This window comes from Vanessa tameamea, chromosome 9 (assembly GCF_037043105.1).
Source record: "Vanessa tameamea isolate UH-Manoa-2023 chromosome 9, ilVanTame1 primary haplotype, whole genome shotgun sequence".
Taxonomy (NCBI): Eukaryota; Metazoa; Arthropoda; class Insecta; order Lepidoptera; family Nymphalidae; genus Vanessa; species Vanessa tameamea.
The window spans coordinates 4386504-4404203 of record NC_087317.1 but is presented as its reverse complement, the minus strand read 5'-3'; the positions used below and the strand labels follow the sequence as shown (position 1 = coordinate 4404203).

Here is a 17700-nt window from a genome sequence, read left to right as displayed (position 1 = left end):
TATATAGCCATAGTGCCGCTCTCTACCCGGTCAGTAACTTTTTTCCGCTCTCTAAAAAGAAAGATTTGTTTAATCGTAACAATTTAGTCCATTGCAATCAAGAATCCTCTTTAATTTTCTGCACATCTACGGCTGGATCTCTTTAAAATAAGACCATAACCGATCTTCTACGTGCAGCTATCGTCCCATAATCACTGGGACAACAACCGGTTTACGCTAATAATATAATAAGTAAGATTGTAAACTGTCGTAAGATTGATAATTTCATCTTTCACTTAGGTTAGGTTACAGTTTTTATACTTCAATTCAAATTAATGTTCAGTTTTAATGCTTTAATTTAATTTTTTATTCATTCGATGAATGTGTTTAATTGTAAAAAGTATGTTACGGATAGTTTACAATCTCGATATAGATGAATCTAACGGTATTTACAGTTTTACAGTGGCATATATATTCAAACAGTGATGCGTATTTTATATATAAAAAGTTTGAGGTTTTATTGCAATATTTTTTTATTCTTAAGAGAGAGAAATGCACAAGAATAATCAGATAATTGTCTTTGCTACGCTATCTACTCTCCTTCGTTTATATTTTTGGTTGACGACCTTTTTGACGACGATCTTTAAGTGCTTATTACATCCGGTACATTATGTAAAATGCTCACCTGCCTTAATATTATAACTAAAAATAAGGAAAGATAGTAATAGACTGTTGTTGTAATGTTTGAAAACTAGACCAAAACAGATATACTTACGTAAATTCATTACAATGCTTTGAAAATTAGGTTAATCTAATGATCAAACAAACAAGAAATTAACCTCATTTTCGGATATTTTTATATACATAATATTTTTATCGTACATTTATTACGATAAATCTAGAAGTTCATTGATGTTTAAGATTTAGTTAATTTGAAATATTAATAATAAAGATTTGATATGAGAAATTATTTTCATGAGATAGAATTTCTTTATACAGACCTAAATTTAACAACATGTTTAATTTTACCTTTCCACATAAATTTTATTGGAATATTTAAATTTACGTGTGACCTAGGAATTCTGTTCGTTGTTTTAACGTTCAAAGTATACGTATTTGCGTCTGGCATACACGAGAAAGCGAATGATAAATATTTGTTTGTTGTGTATAAATATTAACATTAATAAGCGTCCTGAGACCGAACCAATACCACTGTATAATCTTTATTGCCTCGACGCTAGCTTTTCATAACTTTTCTCACTTGATTATACGGATATTTTGTTTTATCTTATTCAGATAGTCGTTAGTCACGTGTTAAAAACTTCCAATCGATTCTTCTTATCTTGTATAAACCTTCGCTAGATGTTTCACAGCAATTGTAAAATTCTAAATAAAAAAAAAATAGTTCATCGGGTTTCTTTTTTAATAGTATTATAAATGAACAAAAAATATTTCCCGATAGGGTTACCTACTATTATTTAGAGACATCATCCTTCATCATCATCCTTGTTATTTTACACCTAATCCAGATAAGGTTACGACTGCAGATCCAGATGTAAAAAATTGAATATTAAATATGACTATAATTTTTTTTACCTTCTTCAGACTTGAAAGCGACTACAATTAATTTGGAAGTCTAAATAAAATAAAACAAATACCTATATATTATTATTTAATCTGGAATCAATTCGATCGAATAATCGTATTGGTAAAATTGTTTTTCATTTTGTTAAAGTTTAATGGTATTTGTACTGTATAACGTAACTAATAAAATAATTTGTAACTAAACCAATTCGGCAGTTTCAATAAATAATATTTAACATTATACCAAGTGGGCTTGTCTAGGATCACAAAAGGCTGTTTCCCAACACCGAAAGCCAACCGCGCTTTTGTTCTACTAAGCGGCTGAAGCAATGTTTGAATTGTTCCAGTATACAAGGCAAGTTTTCTCAAAGCCAATTTAATTATTCAATTTCATAAGAACCCTTCGAACCCTTTTCGATGGTGCAAAAGACCATTGAATTTAATGTTCCAAACCAATTCCAATTCAATGGATAAAAACTGAGATTTCTATTGAAGCTTGAGTATACAAGTATTTTGATACTAAGCATATGTTTCTTATAATCATAATAAGCGTGTATTTTATACGTCTTTACTGATTATTTCCGACCAACTAAGTGCTAAGCTTGTTGCTTGCACCACGTGGATTAGCCCAAGATAGCATAGCGGTAGGAATCACCCGCTTTGTTTGTTAAGTATTACGCATTACGACGAACGCTTTGGCCTACTTCTGCGAAGCAGTCATTGAAGGAGGCCTCGGGCACAAACGTGAGACAGTTGCATCAAAGCGAAGAGGACCGCGCTATGCGCACTCAGTCTCGTCTCCATAGAGGAGTCTAACCATGCTCAGGGTGTTTTCAGTATCTCGACAATCTCGCGGCGAAAGGTGTCCGTGGGTTTACCGTCGGAATATTACTATAGCATACGAAAACAATCCGTGGCATCATACTATGAAGATAGGATACTACTGGCTTTTCGTGATTATTTTGGCACATGGCCAGGATTCCTACGAATCTACAACAACATGGTTGCCTACTTAAATGTAATACAGAGTAAAAAATAGTGCATTACCCCAAAAATCTAACGATGATACCTAGGTTTTTATTCGTATGTGTGTTCTTGTATATAAACGTTCTATGTAGGCCTTAATTCTACCCGTCCGAACCCGGGACGAGTACTTAGTATGTGTTATAAGATTAAAGTTTCTTTTCTTATTTCAGTCTTACTTCGAAAACAAAAATCGATATTAACTGTGACTATCAATCCCAGATGGTAATGGCTTTGAAGATTTGTATAAGACGTAAAATTATTTTATATGCTTATCGAAGAACCTTTACGACTCTCAGGAATGATGTATTGCGTATAAATATAATAAAATAAATAAACATCTAATAAAACGTGTATTTATTTGTTTATTAGCAAATAGTTCGGTGATGGAAGTACAAAGAAAATATATTAAAATATATTATTTGCCTCGACTTAAATCGAATATTTTTATTCGATACAATAAAAAATCGATATAATGTCATTATCTCGATATTCTTATGTATACAACGGTGAATACATTTTATAAGTATTGATGTAGTGTACCATGACATTAAGTTATTTGATTTTACGACATTTTTATTTATTGTATAGGTAGGCGGACAGACAAATGGGTCACCTGATTGTATGTGGTCACAACCACCCATAGATATTGGCGTTAAAAGAAATATAAACTATTTCTTACGTCACGACCAATCTTGGGAGCTAAAATGTTATGTACATTGTGCCTGTAGTTAAACTGGCTCACTCACCCTTCAATATATAACACAATAAAAATGAGTATTGCTATTTGACGCTAGAATATCTGATATAATAGACCTATATATTTATATACATACATATATAAATCTATGTACTTGTTTAATGGAATTGTATCTACATGTATTTGATGAAAATGTTTTCAGTTCTTTAAATTTAGATTATATATGACTAATAGTAGTTTAATGGTTGTAAAAAATAAAAATAAAATTTTAGACAACCATGGGTTTCTCCTTTACTTTTTTGTTCTATGTTAATATTTTTCATTGAAACTACATAAATCAGATATCATTTTCGAATGGTTTGTCACTAAACACTTTCCTATTACTTGACAGATAAACTAAATTAAGGCAGAATAAGCCGTATTGGTTCGAATATTAAACATAAAACTAAATAGGAAAATTATCATCATTTAATAAATTACAGAACAAAAATAAATAAATAATCTTACCTGAGGCATAAGATACCCTTTCTTTCAGTAAGAAATGTTTATAAAGCTGCGTCTCCACCCAAAGAAAAATAACGACTTGTGTTATCAAGTTTTATCAACAAAAGTTTGTGTAATTAATTGAAGTTGGCAAACGTAATTGATAAAATGTTGGGTAATTGTTCGTCCCTTTTTGGGAAATTGCAAATGTTGAGACAACAAAACTCTGTTGACAACAATCTAATGGATAATATAAGTCGTTAACACACGAGAAATCGTTCGTTCCTCATCCGATTACAATATCGATTATTTTAAAGCATTTTTTTGAATGACAGTTCACATGACATGATTATAGTGATTTGACTGTGTAAGTTATGCCTATATTTAAGTATAAACCTGATATGATGGTGTCGTTAAGTGTACATAATAATAACACCTCACACGTGAAAATAAATGATATTAATGAAAGTCAAATGATTAAATTATATAATGATTTTTTTAACATTATTTTTTATTTCTCTATTCATATACATATTTGGTTAATACGATATTACGAAATGACAGACTGTCGCTCGATCTTATACATATATATATGCCAAATAATTTGTTTGAATTTGAAAGTCGATATATTTATTAATTTCAAAGAATTATTATTTTATCTGTTCACGTGAAATTACGTGAGTGAAATAATTTTTATTTTTCTTTAAGGTTTTCATTCGTGACGACTTGTTTGAAACTCCACCGCATTGTGAGCAAGAAGCCTTAAAATATTTTATAAAGAGCGAAGCTATTCTCAAGAGCGGACGACAGGAATTCTGATTTCAAATCATCGACTCAACATTAATATTTCATTCTATAGAAATTGTCTGACATCTTAAGTAGAAACCTTTTGAAATGAAAAACTGTGAGTAAATACCGGCAGTCGTTTTATGCAAATATTAAATTGGAATTTACTGTGATCGTATAAAATTGCGTGACCTTAAAGTGCAATGAAATGCAATGGAAAACAAAATGTTATATCCATAGTGTTCTTTTGTATTGTTGCCAAATTCTTTGTTGTTATTAGATATTTTAAAGTCAATTGACAACATTGCTGTCGAGTGTAATAAAATGCACATATCTATGCCTATATACGCGGTAGTATCCTAACGTGGAGACAGCCAGCACAGTCAGGAAGAATGAACTGCCCTAGCGACCCATGGCGGCCCGTAAGATGCCCGTTGACGCTTCGTTTGAAGGAACCCAGGTTATAAGATGAGAGGAAAGCGTGTGCTGGTAGAGAATCCCATTTTTTAGGGGTGCGACAAAGACAGAATTACCATATTTCTTTGTGCGCGATGGAATTAATGTCACAGTTAAGCGGTGATAGCCATGGGGACCAATTTCCATCGGGTGGCCTATTTGCCAGTCTGCCAATCTGTGCCAATGAAAAAGCAGGGGGACTTTAAATACCGTTACTTAAGCGCATATGTCGTGCCTTTAAGGTTACATCCAATTCTTCATGATTTATATACTACTTGTATTTGTTAATCATTACATAGCTTAGATCTTTAAAATTACGAAACGGATTTTGATGCGGTTTTTTTTAATAGGTAGCTTGATTCAAGAGAAATGTTTTTATGTATAAAACATGCACAATATAGTAAAGAAACACTGATAATTTTAGAGATTTCTGAAGTAATGGCATAAATAAACACATTTTTTGCGCTTACATTGCAAACGCTGGCTGAACCCTAGAAGATAGATCAAAATGATGTACACCTTAAAAAGGTCTTTAAAAGTTCGTGATGGTATAGGTTTATCTCTTAGGGATAAACCACAATAACCATTTTTATCCTTTACTTTTTACGAGAAATAATGAATTATTTTCGAAGGGATTTTAAGCAATACGGCATCAATCCTTATTCAATTAAGTACCTACCTAAATACATTATGCATTTAATATAGATCAATATGGTCCTTTACAGCATTTAATTTAAATGAATATTTTCGAAGATATTACAGATTTAAAATGCAGGGACATAGCGGTTTGTATTGTCTAATTACAAAAAAGCTGTGAACGTTGTAAGGCATTCTGTAGTATATTTAGTATCAGCATTGAACCCGTGCGAAGCCGGGGTGGATCGCTAGTAATTTATAAATGAGTGGTAGCAAATCGTCTAGTGATTATTGTTCAAATATTATCGACTATCGATAACGCGGGTACAGTTGCTTTGATTAATGCTTGCACACAGAGGCCAATTAAAATGATAGCTTTTACTTCAAACATGTACGTTCGTTCGTAAACAAACCTCCGCTTGACCTTTACGATGGTAAAATATAGTCCAGTTAGGATTATATTTGTCATTGAATGAATTGAACGTAAGTATGCTATTAATATTTTATGGTTTTATTTGAATAGCATAAATTAGGCACTGTGCTGATGAAAATTGAAAAGTTTTGCAGCGTCAATGTTGACTTTTGATGTTTAATATATGTAAATAATCATACAAAATAAAATAAATATACAAAAAAGCACGCTCAGTTTCTTTCGCCGGTTTTTCACAGTCCAGAGTATATTTTTCCGAACCAGTGGTACTGTTTAATATGACATTCAATAAGTCTTTTTTTAATGTATTAGGTTGACGAACGGGCAATTGGTCACCACCGTCCATAGACATCGGCACTGTAGGAAATTTTAATCATTCATCCAAGTCATAAGAAAAAGTCCATAAAATGTTCATTTAATATATATCTATTTAATAATATAACTCTAGCTAAGGTCAGATAGCTCAATCCCTGAGAATAGTTATACTCGTATGTTATATGAACTTCACACTACGAATCTGACAAAGTTTATGCAAGTGTCACGAGTATGAAACGACATATTATATAATGTAAAATTTAACAGCTAGTTAATATTTGTCAGACTTCACAGACTTTACTTGGTGGTAGGGCTTTGTGCAAGTCCGTCTGGGTAGGTACCACCCACTCATCAGATATTCTACCGCCAAACAGCAGTACTCAGTATTGTTGTGTTCCGGTTTGAAGGGTGAGTGAGCCAGTGTAACTACAGGCACAACGAACGTAACATTATGATTCCCAAGGTTGGTGGCGCATTGGTGATGTAAGAAATGTTTAATATTTCTTACAACGCCATTGTCTATGGGCGGTGGTGACCACTTACCATCAGGTGGCTCATTTGCTCGTCCCATACCGATAACATAAAAAAAAAACTTTTGTATAGTTTGACACGTGTAAATTCTATTAAGCATTCTTATTATAATAATAATAATAAATGTTTATTTACAGATAAATATCCATAGTGTTATTTACAAGCTTAAAAATTTTAGTTAGTGTATATAGTATTGAAATAATTGTAATAAGCACGTTTCTATGCATCGAGGCATGGAAGTGATACACTATCAACTATCCAACTTCAGGCTGTGAATTCTTTGAAAATAAACCGCTTTTTATTGTTTGAATTCAGGATCATCAGAATCTGTAGTCATATAAGTTACTAGAATAAATTTTGATGTAAAGTTACTTGTTTAACAAGAAAGTTAAATACAAATGTTTCATTCGAAAATTCATAAAATAATAAACATGATTTTAGTGAAATTATCACATTAAAATAAACCAAATTACTTTTAAAGTAAAAATAATTTGATTCAGCAATTTTCATAATCTGCTTGTCGTAAAATTGAATACCATGCCACTGAAATTTGTTCGACAAAATATTCATTTTATTTCATAGCTATCATATTTAAACATAAAATAAATTCTCTTGTTCCGTACGAAGAGTGGAATTTGGAAATAGCATTGCCGAGCAAGCTATAATTTATTATTTATTGGCGATCCATAGCGCACTCTATTGACACATATTTTACACTCTAAAATTGTTTGCAGGTGTTCGAGACTGTGTTATGAGGTCATTTGGTAGATATTTATTGAATAAATGAAATGAAATTCTTAGTACCTTAACGACTAATTTTTCAATCGTCAAAGAGGCAAGCGGTGTTTGATACAAATAGCAAGCAATCGAAATGTTTCAATCGTCAGATAGGATAAGACTGATTCAATGATCAAAACTATATTCAGATTATAGTCTTAATAAATTAAATAATGAATATTTTGTATATGTTTGTTCTGTATGCGTTCCTAAAACATTGATAAGATTGTGATGAAAATTTGGTGAGATGATCTGCGTCCACAGGAGAATATCCCTGATTCTAAAAATAATATTTTTTATTTCCGTGTTAAGCTAAGTCAGGTAGCTTGTATTTATTATTAAATATGAAATTAAGTCTACCTGTCTGTTTGTTACCTCTTCTTTATTAAACCGAACTGATCGTTATGATATTATGATATAAAGATTATGCGAATTAAAGGAAAATACGAATGAATTCACTGATTAAATATTTTGTATTATTTTAAAAAGCTCTACATTTGTTTACGTAATGGAGGGATATGTTATGGCAGAAAATAATAAAAGAAAAATATATATGAAATTTTAGGTTTCTTACAATTATTCAGATATTAATATTATATAAAATCTACTTTGCGTTTCATCAAGATATGATCCTTACATTTATAAGAGACCTTTTTAGAATTAACAAAAGAACAAAATTTCATTTGAAAATCAGACTTAATATATTTATTTCCAAATATCTCATTAAATTTACATTCTTTTGAATAGAAACCAAAAGTCAATAATCTCGAAATCTTAATAAGAGTTTATTTTCATAACTCTAATAACCTCTACCTTACATATAGAATACACTATTTTAAATTTGTGGCTTCCGGAACCGTTCGCAGTTATAGAATCAATGTCAGTCGGATGTCGTGGCGAAGCCGCGGTTCATCACCGGAAGTGACATCAATCCTTATAACATTTTTGAACGAATACATTATAATATTTTCAGAGCCATTGGCATGTTTCAATACAAGGTTTTTCTATTTATAATGAGTTTGATTTTCAACACTTTTCAATGAGTGCTCGGTTTTTTCGTCTTGTATCTTACGATTTAACGATTGACGTTGAACACTGAGTGCTCTCTTTCTGTCACCATTTGCTATTTGAAAGAAGGGAACAACATTATTTAACTGTTCATCCCTTAAATATTTATAGGTACAGCTGTTGATAGAAATAATTAAACTGGGAGTAATTATTAGTATTGGTTTAATTTGCTTGTTATTGTCTTCCCAGACGTCAGTCATTCAATGATATTGATTAAAGATCGACCTGGGTTTCGAAATAGGATTCACCTAATCTGCTGCCATAGTTTCAATAGCCTGTATATTCGAATCTAGTGCAATAGGATCGTATAATATTCTTGTTTCATCAATTATTGAGGAACTTTCGAAATGTTTCGGGACTACTTCTCCTATCATCGTCCACTTAGGATTAGTGCGAAATGGAAAGTGAACTGATTCTTTGAATCTTTGAAAGGTATATAGGGTGTTTGAAAATGTATACTTAATTTGTCAAAATCGTTTAATACCTGTACACTTCCATTAAGAAATCTATGTATTCTTTTATATATTAATATGATGATTAATAACAACTATCAACATATACAAGGTGTTATCGCGAATAGCTTCTGGCATGGTAAGTCTAAATGAAGACATGTACGGCGCTAACAATCACATCAATAATGGATAGCGTGGCATATGGATTTCCATTAAATTGTCGGACTACACGCAATGATATATTTGCGCAAAAAACGGCGAAACTCGCTACGATTGCTATAATTTTTACGACGTTTTGATTGTGCAACCTTCAAGATTAATTGACTCGTTTTTAGTGTTATTTATTTAATAGACGATCATAAAAAAATATGTAACTACATATTATTATTATTGACAAACTTATATTATTTTAATAGCGGCGGAGAGCTAATATTAATTTATACTTGTCGGTTCTTTTCGGTAGAATCTACATTCCGGATTAGTTGTTGCTATGCATTAATAATAATCTTATTACTAATAATAATTACAATTTAATCGTGCTGACTTAAATCAGATCCTACTCGAATCAGGTATAATATTTTGATTGTTTTTGAGCTTATATTAAGACGTCGCGCTGGGGTACGGTAGGATGCACAAGCGATATCGTGACGCCTTCCGAAAAGACGGAGTGGACATCGCTAGGCTTTAGTGGGTACCTATCCCACTGCAGTCAGCGCCGGTGAGTTCCATATAATCATAACCCCCCTTGTAGGGGAAAGGCGTATATTTGATTTTTCAGCAAATTAAAAAAAAAGGACATCACGCTAAAAACAAAGGTATTTTTCTATACTAATGCTATAATAACTTATGATAATGCTAGATAAATATTTTGTATAAAATCGTTTTTATTTAATGCTTTTATGTGATGGTTTCCAGTTATTCAAACGGAATACAACGACCGCTTGATATTTTTGACATATAATCCTCAAGTATTACTCGTTTGAAATGTAAATGTATCTCGTCCGCCCGAAAAGCACCGAATTATCATTTTCGTAGTTTTAGATGTCTTCGTAATCCGTTTGACTAAGGATACACGTGTAAAGAGAATTTATTCGGCGCGGAACAAGGATTATAGGCCATTAGGATCATGTTAGACGTTTGAATAGAATTGCTAGACAAAGAACAAAAATACAATTCCTTGTTGGCTTTCTTTTGAATAAAAATTATACAAAAAGAGAAACGTTAACATCGTTTTAGGCTTCACGAATAACGTAATGTTTTTATAAAAATATATTTATTTTGAATTTCGCTATAAGTGTAGTAGGGACGTATAGTTCGTATTTGAACGTCTTTTCTTTATGTAATACTTTCAAATATTATGTAACAAATGTATATAGGTACGTAGATATCTGGGTGGGTGCCTCCCGCTCATCAGTAATTCTGCCGCCAGACGGCAATACTTTTTATTGCTATGTTCCGGTTTGATTGGTGTTCGCGGTAAGTGTAATAATAAGCAGAAGACACATTACAATCAGAACCCCGGGTAGCTTCGTATTGATTGTGTTATAAGTGAAATTAAAATTGATGGTCAATGGAAAAAATTGATTATAGTTATTGTATAAAAATTAAGAGTTTTTATTAATAAAATATACATATTTTTCTTGTTAATATAATAATATATAGTTTAGTCGCACTACCGGCATGACGTCATAAGAGAACGTCGCCGTGTGGTGTGTTGGTCGCCGTCACGGTATAGAATAGGTATCTTATATAAAAAATCACATTATATATTAATTACTTCAATGGCTGGAGACTATTCATATCAAAGGAGACTAAAGAAAATTCGTTGTGTCGCAGTTTTTATAAAATATTCCTTTTTTTTTTGTCAAATCTTTGATCCTCAAAAAATAGTCAAAACACATACTATTAATATGCAGTTGTAATATTCAACAAATCAGCAAAGGTATTGAGACATTTTAGTCTTTTATAAATGTTACTAGTACGTACAAATATCACTGGCCTGTTGCCGGTAATTTCTACATAGCATAGGAACCCCTCTTCGATAACATTAAAAAAAAAACTGTGTCTAAAACACTTTCTTTTTCCCATTTATTCAATTCACCGCTTAAATAATATGAGTATATGCTGTTTATAAAAAAAATTCACTAATATAAATTTCATGACAGTTTCTTTTGAATTAAATATTTTCAAAGATAATAAAGATTGTATCTTTTACTTAACATCGATATCTTAATCAGAAAGGATAGTAAATATTGCGTCAACGACGTGATTTGGTTTAACATTTTGTTAAAACTTTCTTGGATTTAAGCCAAAGCGCGTTTGTTTATTTATTATTACAATTTTATAGAGCTAGCAGACGAGTAAAAATAAAATACGAGATAAATCATCTATAACGTGTTTAGAATGGCATTGTTGCTGGGGGGGCGAAAGTCAGGAATTTTGACCTTTGAGGTGGCCCAGTGGTTAGAACGCGTGCATCTTAGCCGATGATTTCGGGTTCAAACCCAGGCAAGCACCACTGAATTTTCATGTGCTTAATTTATGCTTATAATTCATCTCGTGCGCGGCGGTGAAGGAAAACATCGTGAGGAAACCTACATGTGTCTAATTTCAACGAAATTCTGCCACATATGTATTCCATCAACCCCCATTGGAGCAGCGTGGTGGAATATGCTCCATACCTTCTCCTCAAAGAGAGAAAAGGCCTTAGCCCAGCAGTGGGAAATTTACAGGCTGTTAATATAATGTAAATGTAATGTTAATCATCACGATAAAATAATTTCATTACAGGAAAGATGAAAAAGCGTAAGAGCTCAAAGCTGCTCCAGCGTCAGTTTCATCTCAGATACAGGGTTTCATTTTTTTAATGTATACTTTTTTAATATATATAGGAGTTTTTTTTTAATGTATAAATTGTTACCAATGAAAACCAACGAATATAAAGATTATTATATAAAATTGACATTACAGAGGTACCATAAACTCGTATACAAATTACGTCGAAGTCGTATTTTGTATACGAGTTTATGGTTTTCTAATTAATTACATCTAATTTATGTTACCCCGTTCAAGCATATCTCTTAGCTAATTAATAATTTATGCAATTAAAGATTGCTAACAACATTTTCTACTTCTTATTTTGATTTAATATAATTCATAATCATAACGATTTAATACGACTTTGCAAATTCGTTCGCAAATATTTCAATGGGCACCCCCATTATAAATCGCAATCAAACAAGATTAAGATATTCCTTAATTTATTGTGTTCCTATTTAAATAATTTGTTAATTGGAGTCGAATATTTTGTCGAAGCAACGATCGATTTGTGTTTTAAGAAATTCAAGAGTTCACAAGTCAAGATTAAAAAAGTGTTTTTTTTTCTTACAACGTTGATAGTAGATAGATAGACACATTTTTATACGGGTATCAATACAAGTGAAGGAATATCTTAGATGTTCGAAACCACAATTACAATATCATATATTAATATTATATTACATATTTTGTATAGAATATTAGTGTATGTATTAAAGAGTGACCACTTACCCACTTGGTGACCCTGAGCATCGATATATTTTATAATTTTATATCTGCTGTTTCGTTGGTTTAGAGGTTAGTTTATAAAGCTATGATATATTCTATGGCCTGAATTCGTACCTCGGGTTGGACTAATAAAAATATATTGAGAATATCTGTTCAGAAAATGAGGTTATATGATTGTGCCTCGGACAGTTAAGCCGTTGGTACTACATACTGTTCGCTTGTGGCGTTTCGCCTTCTTATTGGACCAGTGTTTGTGGAAATACTTTTGCGGTTAAGCCCTGCGCAATTAGTTAGATATTTAGGTATATCAGATAGGGAAGGCTGGAAAATTTCACGCAAACTCATAAAATAAAATCTGTCAAACAAAGCGACATCGCTAACCCAAATAAAGTATAATACGGTAGGAGTCCTGCTCATACTCCAACTTTTTATATGAATGGAAAAATGTAATCATCCTCACGCTTTTAAGTTTTCGCTGTATTTCACAAAATGCTTTCATGTTTTTTGTTTAATTACGCACTTAGGGATTCATGAATGGTCTCTCTAATTTTATATTTTGTATCATTACATTACTTCTGGTTGACGTTTAATGTAACGTTTCCACAACCAGAACCATATATTCCTATTTATGTCAAAAGCTATGTCACTTATATTATTTCCAACATTACAAACGGTGTTACCTTAAAATCAGAAGTTATCCAAGCAAATTCTTTAGTTTGCTGTTCCTAGTGAAGACGATTATTAATATTTTGTTTACGTCATGTAATTTTTCTGAGACGGAAGATACTCGTTTTTAAATAAGGGAAAGAGAAAGATAAAAATCAATGTACGGGAACAGATTTATTTTTATTAAAAATACAGACGATCTGACATATAAATGTCAGACCGGTTCCTGTCGGTACAAAAAGCCCTACCATGAGACAAAATGTGTTATATAATTTATCTAGTTACTCGCAAAAGTATAAATCACTACGAGTGTATAATACGTTATTATTTACTGATAGAATAAATAAGAATTAGTTCGCAGTACCCAGGTGTGTACTCAGCCCTATCACGTGTAGAAATACCTACAATAGAATATTTTAATTAATAATTTTGTATTCTCGTACCTCTTTTCATAATCATATTGTTTATAATAGCGTAGTCGTTCATTGTTATAAAATAATAATACAAATTGATCTATTGTTTTATTGTATCTGTGATTTAAAAAATATATTATATTCACTGTAATTTGACCTGACTGTTGATATCATATAAATTTATTTGACTTTAACTTGACTGATTTGAATATTTTTTAAAACCTATTTAGGTTTTATATATCCAAATAGCCATTTCTGAAAATAATTCGATATATTTTTAACGAAAGTTAAGAGGAATAATCGTGAGGCTGAAAAACAATGGTAAAGCAAATTTTATCTGTATATATTTTTTATATATTTCTGTATTTTCGTTCGTTGAGGAGAAATAAATTGCTGGATTAATTATAAATTATCTTAAGTCAAAGTACATACAATGTTTTAGAGAAATTGGAGGATTTTAAGAAGTCCATCTAAAACTGTATCACAAAACCAAACAAGATCTTGATTATCAACTTAAACTTCTACTTAAAGTAATATCAATGTTAATTATTAAGAAACCCTGAATATGTTTACTCATCTAGTTTTTGTCGGCTTTTAATAATAATGTCTTAAACCTAAGAAATCATACACAAACAAAAAAAAAGCAGAATAATACACCGTATAGTCGTGCCGTTATAGCTGCCCTATTTAAGATCATTCTTAAAATTAAAAATGCGCAACATTAAAATATCTTTTTAAGATCAAATCAGAGAAACAAAAATCTTGCATACCCAAAGCATTCAAAAGTTAAATAAAGCTATACAAAAGTGTATCATCAAACCTGTCCCCTTAAGAGGGCATTCTTTCAAATAAAATATACACTAATACAACAGACGTTTAATTTGTGTAAATGTAGGTCGGAAGCAATAAAAAACACAAACTCTACTCCCATTGTTGTATAGCTGTATTTGTACGATCCCGTTGGCTTTTGTTTTGCTTAGTTCCCGTATATCCTAATTGCTCACAACATGGTATAGTGGAACTAATTCTAAATTCAAACATTTTCACTGTTAAATTTGAAGGCTTAGCAATTGTTTTTTTTTTTCAATTGCGGTTTCAATCAAGTCGTCTATAGAGCGTGGCTAACTGCCTTTATCTTACGAGTACGTACCTATTGATGGTTTTTGTAATTTTAATATTTTGAAATATTCTTTCATGTTAAATATTTTGGTGAGTGGTATCTTTTAAAAATAGCTGTAATTTTTTCTTTATAATATATTTTAATATAGTTGTATTTTTGTTTGTTTTTTTGCATAAAGTGTATATTTAGCTTAGCTTAATCCAAATTATAATTTGAATATCTCAGATTTATCTCTGCACCTCTGAAGAGGAACGTTTATCTGTTTCAACTTTTAATGGCATTCAAATAAAAAAAATAGAAATTGACTATAATTATTAGGACAAATGAAAGTACCACGTATGTTACGTCAAATCGTCAAAAACAAGATTAAATTAAATATTATAGAATGTTAATTCTCTTGAGAAGAATCTGGAAGAGGATAAGTTGCTTCTCTTTTTCACAAATCAAATTACTTAATACTTACTTTTAACTGTATTATCATTAAATAGTACTAAAAGGGCGTGTAACGGATTGTATTGAAATTTCCCAATGCTTTATACTCGTGTTTCAGAAATATATCTGATACATACATATAAATTTGAACCCGCATCTCCAGTTAAAATTTATGAGTTCTAATCACTCAGTTATTTCGGTTCATCGATAATAATTCAAGTAGATAATCATATGATTGTGTATTGGAATTTAACGTATCATTGTACGAAAGAATAGCATAAAATCCAACGCACGTATGATCTCTTTTTCCATTTAGACGCAGTATTGTATTTGATTTTATTACCTACAATGATTTTTCGCTGTAGACTCGCCTCTTTTACTGCATGAAAAATGTCGGTATTGTACACATGTTGTTAGATTGAAACAAGCCAGATTTGTTTTTCATAATTTATACGATAGTCTGGGAACTCCCATAGTAATGTACGGCTTGCAATTTCGTTCGGTGTTTCTTTTAGATTTGATTTGCGTTCGAATTAGTAATATATTCATAGTCAGCCTTTATAGTACTATACAGATATGTTTAAATAAAGATAATACAAAGTAAAACAATTGCCTATATAACGGCGGGAATTAAAATGGTATGCGCGGCTTTAGCTTTTGATTGTGTGAAACTATTTTAAAATTCCTTTACGCCTATCAATACGGCCCTGTAAAATGTACATGGTTTAGAATTAGCGATAATCTATTAAATCAACTAAGGTACTCTTTTAGATAGTGTGCTTAAATAAAGGTAATCTATCTCTGCTGTCTCCTAGGCTAACAACTTAGCATCATTCGACACGAAATCCCGCGACCTCGTAGGATTTGTAAGGATGTGCCTCCAAAATCCTCATCAACAAAGTCTCCGAAAACGCTTTACGGTACCTTTGATTATAAATTTACATAAGGTTCTGTACGCAATTAAACCTGACCAATTGAGTCGTACTTTGATCTAGCGTTATCATTTATTCATGACATAATGCCGTATGGAATAAATTATCAGTCTTTTATGATAAAGTCTATAATCAATTAAATCAAAATTATGAATTATAATTATAATATTCATTATAGTTACTGTTTATTCTCAGCTATCAAAAAGAGTTTTGATACATGAAGTTAAATAATGATGAAATGTTGATCATTGTTTAATATATTATTAGGTACTCAATCATATAAACCAGACTATTTATTATAATATCACAATTCATTATAATAAAATTGCTATTCTAAAATTTTATTGTGTTTCATAATTATTTTGACTGTAAAACAGTAACTCAAATTAATTAATCGCAAAAGGTCCTAAAGTTTTCCTATAAACCATTAAATATAAATAAAATTTATTGCCGACCGAATTCGGGGAATTACAAATCAGACTTAAAATGTTACACAGAAAATTAATGATTATCTGGTTATTATAATATGAAATATTATTCTAAGAATTTATATTATTATAAATATTATTATTTATTGAAAAGGATATGGATTTGTGATGAGTTTGAGACACCAACTTCTAGGCCGCGTGTCCTGTGTCAAATACCTGAGGGCTACTGGAGTAAAGCCGGGAAAGGGTAGGCCTTGGCCCACCGTACTCTCCGTGCTCAATCCACCCTCTGAGTCCGATTCCCCCCCTTCAGAATCTGAACACCCCCCACTCGAGTCCGACCCACCCTCGTGGTACCCGTAGTAAGGCATCTCCCGTTCTCCCGACATTCACTTAACTTATAAGCTCATTTTATCACTTATTCTACACTACACTATTATTTCACCATCTTCGGAAGACCTTCAACTGTATAGATAGGTGTCGCTTTGAATTGGTAAAGAGTGCGTACACTGTTCTACCAGGGAGTGAGAAGAGAGCTCCATGATTTTGGAATGTGAAGATTTAAAACCTGCAACAAAGAAAAAATACATTAGATCAAATACCACTTAATGAAAAAGTTGTATATGATTTGGTTATCTAAATAAATCAATTTTTTTTTTTATTTATAGATACTCAAAAACAAGTTTAATACGGGAAATGTATTACACATTTTTATTAGAGTAACAGATTTTAAGAGCTGACCCAATATTTTAATCAACGATTAAATAAAACGAGTTATTTTCTAAATAATATTAGCAATGCCCCAAATTAATTAAGGAATTACTAATATTCCTCCTTTTAAGCTTATCGCTTGTGTTAGGAGTGGTGACGACTATAGCCCCAGGGGTCAGGATCGATCCTGCGACTTTTTACATCGCTAGGCAGCCCGTAAACCATTGCGCTA

At 31.4% G+C, this 17700-nt stretch overlaps 1 protein-coding gene across 5 annotated transcripts in view; it reads right to left on the bottom strand.

Moving 5' to 3' along the window:
* LOC113395012 (voltage-dependent T-type calcium channel subunit alpha-1G-like) overlaps positions 1–17321 on the bottom strand; it is a 55533-nt gene extending 38212 nt beyond the window's left edge. For all 5 annotated transcript variants that reach the window (XM_064215782.1, XM_064215780.1, XM_064215784.1 and 2 more), the window contains exon 1: positions 16918–17321. In XM_064215782.1, coding sequence (XP_064071852.1) covers positions 16918–17146 — 229 coding nt within the window. In that variant the 5' untranslated portion in view covers positions 17147–17321. The remainder of the gene's footprint in view (positions 1–16917) is intronic.
* Positions 17322–17700: the final 379 nt, after the last annotated feature.